Genomic DNA, 14,571 nt, shown 5'->3' on the forward strand with positions numbered 1-14,571 from the left:
GTTTTTACATTGACATAATGGTGCTCATTTCCTTTCCTAGTAATTCCCAATGATTTTATTTGTCATTTTGATTACCATATAGCATTACACTGACATTTTCATAGAAATATCCCCAATAACTTGAGATTATGGAGAAGTAACAGCAGTTTTGGAATTATAAAAGGGGAATCCAAAGTCTCCCTCCTATGCTGCAACAGAGAAATTATGTCTTTGTCAATGTTGAATACCATCTCCTATTTTACTGTCTACTAGAACAATGCCACAATGTACGCTTTCATACTCAGTTTTAGTTCAAGCTATTCTGAAATCTGTTGTTTCATTAGCAAAGTTTGCTTCTCCACTTCATGTTCTCTTCAGAGACTCTTTATGTGTTTGCTGGACAGTGCAAGGAGAGATCTCTCTACACAGCTGTCCTGACAACCTCTCACCATGGTGAAAACTGGCCATTCTTCCATTTTACTTTCCCTCCTTTAACCAACTGTCTGTTCACAAGAGAATCGTCCCCCTTACTTGGTAAATTTGGTTTCTTTAAAAGTATTCAGGCAGGACCTTGTCAAAAACTTTCTGGAAATCTAAATACGCCCTACTGATTGAATTGCCATTTTCCATATGCTCTTTGACGTCTTTGAAGAACTCTATGAGATGTACAAGACATGACTTGCTGCTCCAAAACCTGTACTAAATCTTCACTATTGTATGTAACTAGATGTCTACCAATTTGCCAGGCATGGAAATCAGACTCAGTAGTTCTCCAAATCCCCCTTCAAACCCTTAAAAGTTATTAGCATCACATTTGTAATCTTCCACTAATCTAGTACCAAGGCCAATTAAAACAATAGCTCACACCTCACCATTTTAATTTCAGTTCCTTCAGACTCTTTGGGGAATTTAATCTGGTTCAGGCAAGTTGGTTTTATTTATTGATTTGTTTCAAAAAAACCTTTTCTTATGGGGATGTAACTTGAGTTAACCCCTTGGACTTGACCTGTAAAGATCCTGGTAGCTGAAACGATGCTTTCACTTTTTCACCACAAATAGTTCTGTTCACTCAAAAAGAACTGGCCAGACCCAAGAACCCAGTGCTAAATCAGCTAGCTGCATCATTTGTTTCAAGAATAACTATCAAAATTAGAAATTGCAAAGATTTGGAAAATTACAGCTAGTAAGATTGTTCTTCATTGTATACTTGACAGCACTATACCCATTTGGGTTTTGAGGAAAAAACTCCAGTGCTGTGTCTATTTGGTTCCATGTTAATTCCCACTGCAACATTAATCATAAATTTCTCTTTGTCATGTATTTCTCCTTTCAAATGTCTTCCTATTATTCCTAGTGGAATCAACCCTTACCCTCCAGCTCTCAGTTTGAGATTTATACCTTTTAAATACATAGAGACAGCTCTGAGCCTTCCCAGATCATTACCTAAATATATTCTATTTCCTTCTGTGTGCATGATTCATTCCCAGTAACCACTCTCTCTTTTGGACCCAATGAGGTCTGAAGCTATGTGTTGCAGAGCAGCACAGTTGGAATTTCAAATACATTCTGCCATACTGGTCATCATAACGTGTATCCACAAGCATAAACATACCTGAAGGATGTATGATGTACAAGGGTTTGCTCAACTGTTTCTGTTAATCCTGACGAGTCATTTACCACTATATATTCCTATATAATATTTGCTATTAGTAGAGACACAAACAGAATGGAAACCATTGGCAGAATACCTCTAGCTATGCTATTGCCTTCTAGGCACCACTTTCCCTGTGGTGGCATTCCTGTATGCTGCTGTTCAAGAGCCAAGGATAACATTTGTGCACAATTTTAACAGCTGTCTGTACTTGCAGTCGCGGTCCCTCATCACTAGCATGTTTCAGCTGAGATTTCTCTCAGATCCTTCTTTCAGGCAGTCAAAATCTGATGTGTAGGAATGTTGTATGTATCTTAAAGGGGAAATGAGAAGGGGAAAATATTTTAAAGTCTGAAAGAGGTTACAATGTATCAAAGGTAGAAACAAGTGGGGTTTTGTCAACAAGCTGTGCATTGAGCAGTCCAGACAAAGCTTTAATACTGTATTGTATCTGTCAGCACACGCTGGCTTGGGGCATCTAATCAGCATGCTGCTCTTACCTACTTGTATTCACATTTCATTCTGCATTTCTCTCTAATGCATGAAAAATAGTCTTAGGCATATTTTGATTGCAAACTGATGTAAACCTACGACAGAGCAGAAGGATTGGATGAATAATTATACTGCTAATCCCACCTGCTGTCACACAAGAAATACATGTAAAGAAATGTACAGATATACCAGTTAATCTTAGCATCTGCCATCAGAGCAAAATTGCAATTGCTCTGGAAATGGCACGGCAGACAGATCTGACTTACTGTCAGTACTATCCCATCACGGTTTTCTAGAGGCTCAGCTCTCCAGCGCAGACGCAACCTGCAGCCTGTATGTACTTGAGACTTTTGAGCAGTAGGACATTACAGCCCTCTGGGGAACGCAGCACACTTCCCATGGTATGTTCAGATGACTCTGTAGGTCAGTGTCCAGATGACAGAATAATAGTTTAATTTCTTGCTCCTCTTCTGTGTGTTCAGAGCTCCATGAGAATGATGTAGTGAGGTCAGTCAGTGCAAATGCTGAGACAGCGTCTTGCTGCTGTGCAACATCAGTAAGGGACCATTTTCTTGCATGTTCTTTTCCATTACAAATTTACGCCATGACAACATGCCTGAAAGCAAGCGTTTACAGAAAACACGGTCTAGTCAGAATTTTATAGTCAGAAATAGGATTGTTGTGCGTAAGTCATCAAAAATGGCTTTTTCCTTAAATGTTACTTCAGCTTCTACTTAATCTGATGAGTCCAAGTGTTCACGCACTCTTTGAAACCGTAGCACTCTTGGTGTTTTTATATTCCTCATGAGTTAGGTTCAGTACTTTCAGTTTCTACCATTTTCTTTTACAGTGGAGGAGAATGTAAATCCTTCTGCGTATTTCAGTGGTGAGAGCTGAACTTAGCAGCATGTAAGTATTGTGGTGTCCCAGTTAACTAAACTGAGGACCCGTCCCCTGTGTCCACCTTCTGAGCCTACCACTGAGGAAGGCCGATGTGCATCTTGGTTTCAGCCTGAAACCGAGGACATGATGGGCACTGCTGCCTGGCCTCAAGAGCTCTGACGTACTCCCGGGACCTCCAGTTTGGACTTAGCCTCTGAGCCTGATGTTTAGGTATCTCCTAGATGAGCAGTGCATACACAGAGGTAGTCATGGTTGTTTGAAGTTCACTGTGTCTTTTTTACACTCTGTATATACTGTAAAGAGTGAAAGACAGTATCAGGCCTGAAAAACTCTTGCCAACTAGGTGCACGAGAAATAGCACTTTTTCTGGTGCACTTTGCTACGTTTGTCCCTGACTTACCATGGGTGTACAAAAATGACAACAATAATTAGGCCTATTTAATGCTAATATATTTCCTACTGCCAAACTGATGTGATGGTTTATTCCAGCATTTTGAGCTCTCTCTCAGAATATCTATCAGAATTTGTAATAAGGATCTTAGACCTTCCTTATATCTTTACATGAGAGAACTGATAATAGTCTTGAAATATGATGTTGATATGTTTGCTATTCTATACAACTACTTTTAATATCACAGATTTCATTTCTTTCAATACTTGCAACTCAGTTTTTCATATCCCTCCATGCTCCTGCTTGAAAAGAGAGAGAGGAAAGTCACAGAATGTTAGAAAGCACCCATTTAATTTGCTTTTAAGTAAGGGAGGCTGAAGGAGGAGGAAATCAAGAAGTTGCCACCCTGAAATGAGAACAAAGCCAAGTGATAGTTGCATTGTAAAAACATTAAGGAAAGTCCTTGCTTATTACAGTCAATCCCAGTCCCTTCAAATGATAAACCAGTTAAAGAATTTCTAGGTAGGCTAACTGCTTTCTCTGGCATTTTAGAAAATGGAAGAAAACAGAAGGTAAGGCATATGTTGTGTTAAGAGAAATTCTGAGATTGAAAGTGTGATGCCACTTAGACACTGACAGCTGCAGTGGTCATAACTTAAAATGTCTTCACAAATACTAAAATCATAGAATCAAAATTCTACTGTGGAATGGAACAGCACTGCTCAAAAAGCATACAGTTTTGAAAGATCTCTTGGCTGTTTTACAAATTATTTTTCTCACCTGTAACTGCTGCAAATTATAAAGCTATGTTTGTACTTTCTATGTCTAGTTAACATGTTTATCTTACATATAATTTTTAACATTCCACAGTGTTGTCCCGATATTACCAGGGACAAAGAACGTAAGACATTTAAAAGCACAAAGGAGTCCACCCGATCTAATAGGTTTGACCATTTACATTCAACTCAGTCTCGGTACGGTTTTTTTCCTTACCACAGTCCACTATCGATTTCATCTCTAAAACCAGACCAACCCATGTTCTGAATTCTTTGCTTCAGTAGCCCTTAGAATTTACCCATGTTTAACCCTTCCATTAACCCCAACCAAACAGCGCTGCTTAAACACCTTTATATTTTTCAAATGGATAGAATAACTGTTTTCTGCTCTATTTGCTAATGAAACTAAATCCTCTGATTGGCCTTCACCGTTTTGTTGGGCCTTAGGCTGATGGGTTTACTGGGGTATGTTTTGAGCCTTGCCACATTCATAAAATCTTCCTGAATTTGCTGGCTACTGCACGCATCTGCTCCATTGATATTTCTGTCCCCATACTTTTCTTCAACAGCTTTCTGGATGATCTTTTCAATTAGAGCACAGTCTTGAGATTTTATTTGCCCAAGAAGAATTATGTAACGTTTATACTGAGTCATATTTGCCATCTGCTGATCCGACTACATAAACAATCCAAATTCTTAAAAACCTGAGTTTTCCTTAGTATCTGCTTCTAATCTAATTTTTCACAAATGCACAGGTTGATGCACATACCCCTGCCTTACAATTAGCTCTTCACAGAATACTGGCGCCTCTTCAGAGGCCCTCATCAAACTTGAAGAAATCTATTCATGCGGAGGATACATGTGAGAAGGTATTTTTCGGGCAACGCACGTGATCGCATACAAAATCATATGCGAGGCAGAAATAAAGGGAAATTATGACTACTTTAACAGAGGACATCAAGAAGCTTCAGAAGGCAGCGGTATTCTTAGTATATGGCTAACTTCTTTGGAACTAGTTAATGCTCAAGTGGCTGGTAACAAGATACATAACTTTTTACTCCAGCTTTAAATTACTGTTTTCCACCACAACTCTGCTATGACTGAGGACTTAAACCATAAATCCTAATTCATGTGATTATACATTTATTTATTTAAACTATAATGAAACACTTGTGATCACAGAATCAGACGTAAATTGCTATTTATATTAGACTCTCTCAATCAGAAAGGCCATAGTTATAGAGTCTCTCCACCTAATAATTTTATGCCAGTGTTCAATTCTGTGTCCTGTTGACAACATAGGAGAAGACATCATTACACATTCTGAAAATGCTGAACCATGTAAATTACATTTTCTAACTAAAAAAGAGATACAGTTTTGATTGCTGTGGACAGTATATTGAAACAATAGGTCTTCATAATGGTATTTTTTTTCCTTTGTAAGGGAAAAGCTGACCCCAGAAAGAAATTTCTATTTTTATGAGATTAAAGTTATATATTAGCTAATAAAAATATGAAAACACCTGTAAAACTGTTACTGAGAGGGACTAAACCCAACCTCCACATCAACAAGGATCTTTCCATTGACTGGAATGCACCATAGGTCTGGAGCAATTAACGCTCTCTCTGAAAACATAACATTAAAATCCTGCCTGCCACAATGTTATTTTGCCATTGCTGTGCTTTATTTCCATCTTGTGAACACAGTGCATGGGAGAATGCCACTGATCTCAGTGAGGGAACAGTAAGAGGTCTTAACTTATTTGCCTGTTGTACCTATGGTTCTACCTACGCAAATTACTAAACTGAAACAGGAACACGGGGCTGTAATTCGGCTTTTCAAGTATGCACAGTATCAAACGGTGCACTAAACAAGGATGTGCCTATGAGTTGGCCAGCACTGAGTATTTTCAACAAAGCTTGTAAGAACGCAAAAACCATAAGGAATCATTAATTTTGGTGCCTGGAAAAGTCATACAATTCAAAAGGTTACACGTTTGAAACCTGTAACAGAACCAGGCGTGGCAGAACAAGGGATGACTGGAGCCGACACCAAGCATATTCAGTTATACCTCTCCTCCTCTGAAACACTAAAAAGGCACGATCCTGGCGTGTGGTGGGCGTGAGCGGTCCCGTCTGCCCCATTTGCCGAGCCAGCAACTCAGTTTCCCTCCCGACCTCGGCGGGCCCCGGATTTTCCTTTTTGTCTACATCGTTTTGCTCAACGAAGCAGGCTGGCATCTGCGCTGGAGCGTCCTGCCACGTCCCCGGATGGGGTTAAACCCCTGCTCGGGGGAGTCTCCTCACAGAAACACAGACACACACGCGCATAACGCCACGCTCCCCTCCACCCCACTCCACCTGCTGCTAATTCCCCTGGGGGCGGGTGCTCCTCAGCACCCACCTTCGACCTGCCGCTTCCCCCCCCGGCTCCCCTCAGGAACCCGCCCTCCGCGGGGCAGCGCAGCCTCGCCCCCTGCCGCACCCAGGAGCGCGCGCGGCCTCCTCAGCGGCGGCAAGACCCCCCTCCCCACCCTCGTCCTCCACCGCCCTCCGCCACCCTCGCCCCGGCACCCGGGTCCCTCCCTTCCTCTTCCGCAGCGCCAGGAGGCGCCACCTGCCCGGCAGGACCCGGCCCCACTGCCGCGGCGGCCCCGCGGAGCGCTCCGGGCGCCGCACCTGGTGGGGGGGGACGGGGGGAGCGGGCAGGGAAAGGCGGGCTAACCGCCGGCGCGCGCGCGCCGCTCTGGTCCGCAGCAACGGCCGCCGCGCGGCACCGCAGTGGAGCGCGAGGCGCTGCCGTTAGCGAGGGGCGGGCGAGGCGGGGCGGGGCGGGGCGGGGCCGGGAGGGCGGAGGCAACGGAGGCCTCGGCGGCGGCGAAGGGCTGGGGCAGGCGGAGGGGGCAGCCAGCCCGGGCAGCCACTGAGAGCGCGCCAGCCACGTCTCCCCAGCAACGGGCCTGGCAAGTCAGGGCTGCGCCTCCTCCCCCCGTCCCTCCCTCCCTTCTTCCGTCCGTCAGTCCGTGAGGGTCGTTATCCCCCTCAGCCCGGCCGGCCCACGGGCACGGGGGCTCAGGCTGCCCGCTCCCCCAGCCCGGTCCGGGGCTCGTGCCTGGGAGTGTGTGTGTTGGGGGGGGGGAGGTTCTTTATTGGCCTCGTCCTCCCCCCCCCACCCCCCGCTTTCTCTTCCACACTCCACCCAGAAATGATCCAGTGAAACTAGGAGGAGGTGATTCTCCTCCTCCCTCCTGCTGCTGCTCCTGCTGGTCTGGAAGGGACTGCAGGAATCTCTGCTCCGCTCTGCTCTGAGGCAGGGTCTGGGGAGGGGAGACCGTTCTGTGGAGAGCGGGGGCCGCGGTGGTGGCCCGGGGTGTATCTCTGCCAGTGCGCGGGGGGCTGCTTGGTTCCTGACCATGGGGAAGGACCAGGAACTGCTGGAAGCTGCTCGCACTGGGAATGTGGCTCTGGTGGAGAAACTCCTCTCTGGGAGGAAAGGAGGGATCCTGGGCAGTGGATCTGGAGCTATTCCCTTATCCAGCTTACTGAGGTAGGGACATCGTTCCCCATCAGATGCTGGGGATATTAACCTCTTCTTCCCTGTCATCATCATCGCCCCTCTCATCTCCATTTCCATTCCTGCATCCTTCATAGTAACAATAAATCGTTCACTCTAGCCAAGTACAAGTGTGCCTGTGTTTAAAGTCACAGGCAGTCATTTTATTAATATAGTGATACTGAATTTCTTGCCATCAATGCGTCTGTAAGGTACTTGCTCTTTCTGTTGCTATCTGTGGTGCAGAACTTACATTTTTATTGCTGGGCTAATATGCACAATATACTAATTACCCTTCCTTTGATATTTAATTTTCGAATTGCTACTTTTAATCACAGATGGAAGCATTAATCACAGACAAGGCATGGCATTGTGGAATTCTGTGTAAAAAGCCATAGCTTCACCCCATCCATACCTTCACCCATAGTTGTTACCCTCACTTGCAGAAGAAATTAGGCATGCCGTAGTAATGAGCCTACAAAACAAAGAAATGGAATCTTTTTTAATGAGAGATCATCGAGGCAGGGGAGGTGTAAAACTTATGGAGCAGGTTAGGTAAGAGCAGCATGACTTTCAAGATACCTGGATTTAGTGGAGTGAAACTGGGTTACTGGCCATGTTGGGTGAAAGGACTTAACTTTAGTCATTAGTCATATCTCGGGCAATCTACAGCATGACTTTGATGTTTAATTTCATCATGCTCTTGAGTAAGAGCATTATCACAAGCATTTATGACATTTGACAGTATTCAAACAAGAGGTCTGCAGCACACAGTCCAGTGTTAGTGTTCAATACTACATTAGGCATAGCAAAAGAAGACAAAATGAACTGAAACACTCTTGACCTAGAACTTTGAATAAATTGGGGTTTTGGGTTGGTTGTTGTTTTGTTTTCTTCTGGAAAGAAAGAAAAGGCCTAGATAAATGGAAAATGCTGAAATTAAAACATATTTGTGATTCTATTACCAGTACCTCCTCGTCAATATATTTATATTATTTCAATGCTCCCTATCAGAGGAAATTTAGTGTAACTGCCCAAATTATACCTGTTTAAAGTCTTGCTATTTTAAAGGTGGTTTTAGTGCTGTAAACAAAAACAGTTCAGATATTCATAGTTTAACAAAGTTCTTTGATGCCCCAGTTCAATTAGCCATTGCACCATTGTTTAATTGCTAGCCCATTGACCAAAATCAAAACACACCATGTGATTGCTTTTTGTGCTGTACTTGAATAGGCTGCTTAGCAAGGAGTATGCCAGGTAGTTGGTTGAATTTAAAATATGAGTCTTCTTAAAATGCGATACCCATTTTTTGTAAGTACAGAAGTAAGTTCACTTCAGTACAATGACTAGCCATTTATAATTCTGTTCTACTGCATGATTTGTGTAGTGACTTTCTTCAGGGCTAGTGCCTGTGCTGTGTTCTTACACTGTTACTTTCATGTTGTATATGATGAGCTCTGTATATCCAGAGGGGTTGTATTTGCTTGTGTTTTTCTTTTTTATTAAACAGCAGGGTTTTACTTTGTGTATACGGAACATCTTAGCCATGTGTTTTGCATATACAGATGGGTCACAAGAGTAATTTTTTGTTACTCAGAATTTAAGTATTTTAGGTTGTAAACTCAACTGTAGTCTTTTTTTTCTGGAAGTGCACTTAGCTTAAAGAAAAGTAAAACAAAGTAAAACATGCACTGTTTTATTTATGATATTTCTTACTAATGTTATTAAGAATGTCTATGGCTTCTCTAAACTTAACTTGAAAAATTAAAAGTAAAAATTTAGCATACAGCTGCTAAAATATTTCTTATTTAAAATATTTTTTATTTTAAAGAAGTTATTTGAATACTTAAAAAAAAAGAATTCAGTAATGGATTGATGCATAAACATTCACAATCTAACACACTATTGAACATAATGCTTTTTAGAGGGAATCTTAATAATTTCATTGACTTCACCAGGAATGCTCAAAGTAGAAGCTACTATGCATTATAAAGAGTGTTTTCAAGAAAGAATTATATATGCTAGGTATTTTAACATACCTTTGTTTGGAGGTGTTGCATGATCTAACTGATGCCAGCAATTATGGATTAAGTCCAGAATGACATGCAAGAGGTTGGATTTATCTTGGTACAGAACACATGGAAACAAAAGAAGGTACCATCTTGATCCTTTTTAGGAAATCAGCACTTACTGAAAATAGCAAAGTTGTAGAAAAGCCATAACTGTACAGTATAAAAGTTTGAATTTGAGGTTGGGGGGATCTGAAGATTTTTTTTTTTTAATAGAAAACCAATTGAAGTAGCTTACTAGTAGAGCTATGCTAGTATTTTTTGCATACAGTTTATTAGACTAAAACTGCTTTTGAAAGTTGTAACAAAGAGAAAGCAATAGAAAAAATATAGGGACATATTTTTCTTCTTTTTATAGAATCCTTAGGAGACATTGTATTTGACAGTAACTCCTGGTGTTTCATTGATCATAATTATTGCTCAGTTCCTAAAATGGTGCCCCAAAACTGTACGTGTCCCGTTGTGGTGAGGAAGGTCCGTGTTGCTTTTTCTTTCTGCTTTTGGCAATGCTGTTCCTAGCATTAGGTCTTTCAGCATACAAGTTGACTCATTCTGCGCCTGATATGTTGGTCTAAGTAGCAGTACGCTTTCCCTTTGGATTTCTTTTAAGTGCTGAAGACAACTCAGTTTATGTGGCTGAACTCTCCATGGCTTGGTGCCTTTTTTTGTGGAAATTTGCTTTGCAGTAGTTACGTACGTTGTGAATGAAATTTAATATTCATGAATTGAAAAATACACATCGATTGGTATCTGAACCAAGCAACAAACTATCTGAGCTCTCATCTCCTATTTACATTTTAATAACTTTTTTTTTTTTTCTGACTCAGTGTATTTTATGGCACTTGTGGGAAAAATAGGGCAAACTTGTTTGGTTGTGTTATAGTTGAACCTATTCACTGATGTTAATTGCAGAGTAAATTATCTAATTTTTAAAGGGCTGACTTCTAATTTATAAGTTATTATATTAAATTATGACAAAAGTTCAGGAAAACAATACTGTTCCAGAAGGCTATTTAAGCACACATATAAATATATGAATGAATTCCTGTGAGGATTTAAACATATGCTTAAAGCAGAGTATGTGTGAAGTGCATAAAAATTATTTATGCTTGATTATGTTCATAAGCACCTAGGTATCTGTAATAGATACTATGTAGGACCTTACGCCCAAACTGATTAATCTAAAGCAGTGACAATAAATCAGTGATATTTGACTGTGCAGACTGTAGAAATTGTTTCGTGAAAGGCTCTGGGTCAGTTTGCGGTCCTCTCCCTCAGTCTCCATGCTTTGCTCTGGAATATAAAGATTGTAGGTGAATATACTGAAGGTGAATTCCTCAGATGCAAAAGTCAGCATAAAGCATTGCAACATACTAGAGCAAGTATAATCCTCAGTACACACCAGGCATAGAGTAATTTAGTTGCTTAAACATGGGTATTTATTGTCATTTTAGATGCCCATGAGTTTCTGAGGCATCTGCATGGGCTGATGGACTTTAGCAAGGAACCATGCCCTGTGGAGATAGAACTACATTCCGGGTGGGTGCACTAGGACATCTAAAAATGTGTTACATGTGTGTAGAGGCTACAGTTTCCAACCCAAAACAGTAGAGCAGTGCTGGGTTCTGTTCTTTTACTATGAAACGAGGATATTTTGAGACACCTCAGAAAATATTCAGAGTTTAGAAGACTGAACTGTAAGGGAAGTTTCCTTTCTCTGTTTCTTGAGAGATTTCACTTCCTGGAATTGTCACACATTAGTATATTAACTATGTTTCATATTAAAAAACAAATATGTTTTTTAGGTGCGTAATAGATTGCGAAGAGAATTTTCAAATTTTTAAATTATTTCATTGACTTTTGTATTATTCCAGTATAACATGAAAACTTGAGGGTGAAATCCCACAGTCCCTCTAACAAAATGTATAATTCAATTCCTGTATCCCAACTCCTTAAATGTAAGTTAAATGCGCAAAATACAATCCTTAAATGTACGTTAAATGTACGTTAAAAGAGTAAAGTGTTTCTAACAAAACCGGTATTTTTAATTTGCTTAATTTGATTATCTGCATATACAGAACATGTTTTTATTGACCAACCAGTTTTTCATTGTTGGATAAAGACAGGCTTCATTTCTTTCAAAGTGTTTTAAGGAAAATAACTTTGAAGGTTTTCCTGTATCTCAGAGACCTTGTATCATTTTGCCACATGCAGTCACGTACATGCCTTTTGCCCCTACTAATATGTTACAACCTAAAGAAAAATGGGTCGTTCTTTAAATGCTAATTTTTAGTCTTTTTAAACTTTACATGTTACATGAGCTTTGGATTTTTAACAGGATTATGGGATAGAATATGAATTAATGTGAACTGGCACGGAGTAGTAGGGAAAGGGTGAGTTGGCCTCTTCTTGCTCTTTGTTGGCTACTGCCATTACACAGCATGGGAGGGCGGAGCAGCCTGCGCGGAGCTGGTTTTTTCCTCTTCTACACTTGGCAGACTGTGGCAGGGAATTGCTCCGTTCTTTGCTTATCCTTACTTAGCGCAGCTACACCATTTATAGGCCTGGCCCAAGATATTTCTCCTCTAAAGTATAAGAAACCCAGGAAGCAGATTGTCAGTCTGCAAGTTGCAATCTGTTTCCTCATCTGTTTCTCAGAGCAGTGTATTGCTCGCAGCAAAGCCGCAGTTTAGCTTGATGGCCTCAGTGCACACTGAGAACCACTCAGATCTACTTCTGTCCTCGTACAGACCCCTGTGATTCATTCAGCTTGCTGTGCAAAATCAGATCAACTTAGATATGGCTTGTAGTGTAGAAAGTATTTAAAATACTGAAATACTTTATGAAGCTTTAGTTAAAATTTTAACAAAGTTGTTTTCACATTATAATTTAAATAACAAATGGATCACCTTATCAACAAATATAAAGGCACTAGTTCTATTCTTCGTTCCAGTGTTGTTTAAAGTAAGAGAAACTTTCTTAAGTTGATTATATAAAGAGATTGTATTATACAAGGCTTGCACTAGCAGGGTTCTGGGCTCACATACTTCTGAGGTCACTTGGTCTCTATGTTAGAAGGTGTTTATTTCAGACAACCAATGCAGATAATGAAACGGCAAGTATTTGTTACACATAGATCAATGGGGCATCCAATTAGTGTATGCTCATTCCTAATTGTAATTGTAAACTATTAGTTAATACATGGAGGTTTTTGTACTGATGTCCCAAGCAGAGACCAGCATTCCCAGATTCCCCAGTTACCTTCTTTATCCTGTTAGAATAGAAACTTAAGTCTTTTGGGGACATATTTAATTTTTCTTCTTTTTGTCTTTCAATATGAAATGCAAATTAATGATCACTACAACTCTTAGTTTATGTTGTTCAGTGTTAACGATAGTTGATTGTTGCCTTGATTCTGCATGTTTGACGTTTCAAATATATGAGCTTCTCTTAAAACTTAAACTTGATTTTGTTATTTTCTGCCTTTCTTAGACTTATTTTTATTCTTATTTCTTATAAATGCTTTCTATCAAAGTTTAGGCAAAATTTTATTCTTGGAATTCCTTGTATTTCTTCACAAGTTTGAAACATTTAAAAAATACAAAGTGATATGGGCAGTATCCAGGACATCTGGTAGAAATCTCATTGTTAAGGGCAAGGCAATTAACAAAGTTTGTGTAATAAATCTGCCCTAGGAGCTCAGCATGATCCTGGATTCACAGCTCTTTACTTCATCTCTATAGATAAAGTTCTCACTTCTCCTTACTCCAGGTCTTGTTTTCTGAGTATTGTTCAAGTGTACATGCTCTTAATATTCTAAAATGTTAGACCAAAAAATGATGAGCAAAACTGTAGATCTAGTGTAAAATCTACCAAGGTCATATTATCTGCCAGGACATAGGATCAAGATAGGGGATGTATTAGTGCTGGGAGGACTGATGGAGTTTATGATGGAGTCAGGAGGACTAATAAGGGAAATTTTAGAAACATGTTAAGGAGAAGGTAAGGAAAAACCCCCAAAAGTTGAAGTGTCTGTAACTTGCAAGAATTCTTTTAGAATTCTTCCATAATTCTTAGCCATTAGATGGCTAGTGTCTAACTCTGCAGAGAACCATATAAATGCATTTTGATCACCATCTTGCTTTCCCTCGTCTGACATTGATGATTTTAGTAGTTTGGTAACTCAATAAAATTAATGCTGCTTTATACATTTTTAAAATTGATGTATGACATTGTTGCTTTTAAGTGGTAGTGTTATAGCAGAACTAAGAGGGGAAATAAATGAAATAAAATGAAGAATGATGTAATCTGAAAGCTCTGCTATCTTGTGACATGTCAAGGTTGGAAATGTTATGATGAGCAAATACAGATGCTTTTAAGACAAGCATTTTCACAGTCACTGCACTAGTGATCAAGAAGAACGTAACCATCTTTCTAAAAATCTACAGGTAGATTCTTTTATTTGCCTCAGTTACAGTTTGTATGGGTAGTTTGTGTGGGGATTCATGAATGGGCTATGGAGGAACTGCTTATAGCTCTAGGCCATTTTTTTTATTGCCCTCACATAGGCACTAGTTGAAGCATCCTGTAAACTGCTTTAATTTATGCTACTGGCATGTAATCCCTAAGGTACAATCCATTGTAGAGTGCAGTTATACTCCATTTCCTTCAGCAACCTTAGCTTCCTTGCCTGGGGAGGTGACATATACAAGAGCTCCATAGCTGGAATTCCCTTCTGCCATGGAATTTTTCTGCTG

At 40.3% G+C, this 14,571-nt stretch overlaps 1 protein-coding gene across 8 annotated transcripts in view; it reads left to right on the forward strand.

Annotated features, from left to right (window-relative positions):
• Positions 1–7,202: 7,202 nt before the first annotated feature.
• ANKS1B (ankyrin repeat and sterile alpha motif domain containing 1B) overlaps positions 7,203–14,571 on the forward strand; it is a 448,571-nt gene continuing 441,202 nt past the window's right edge. For 2 of the 8 annotated variants that reach the window (XM_063322727.1, XM_063322733.1), the window contains exon 1: positions 7,204–7,739. In XM_063322727.1, the coding sequence (XP_063178797.1) occupies positions 7,606–7,739 (134 nt within the window). In that variant the 5' untranslated portion in view covers positions 7,204–7,605. Of the gene's footprint in view, positions 7,740–14,571 lie in introns of all 8 variants that reach the window. The other 6 variants (XM_063322726.1, XM_063322728.1, XM_063322725.1 and 3 more) reach the window with 4 other exon arrangements.

The sequence above is a fragment of the Chroicocephalus ridibundus genome, chromosome 1 (genome assembly GCF_963924245.1).
Source record: "Chroicocephalus ridibundus chromosome 1, bChrRid1.1, whole genome shotgun sequence".
NCBI lineage: Eukaryota > Metazoa > Chordata > Aves > Charadriiformes > Laridae > Chroicocephalus > Chroicocephalus ridibundus.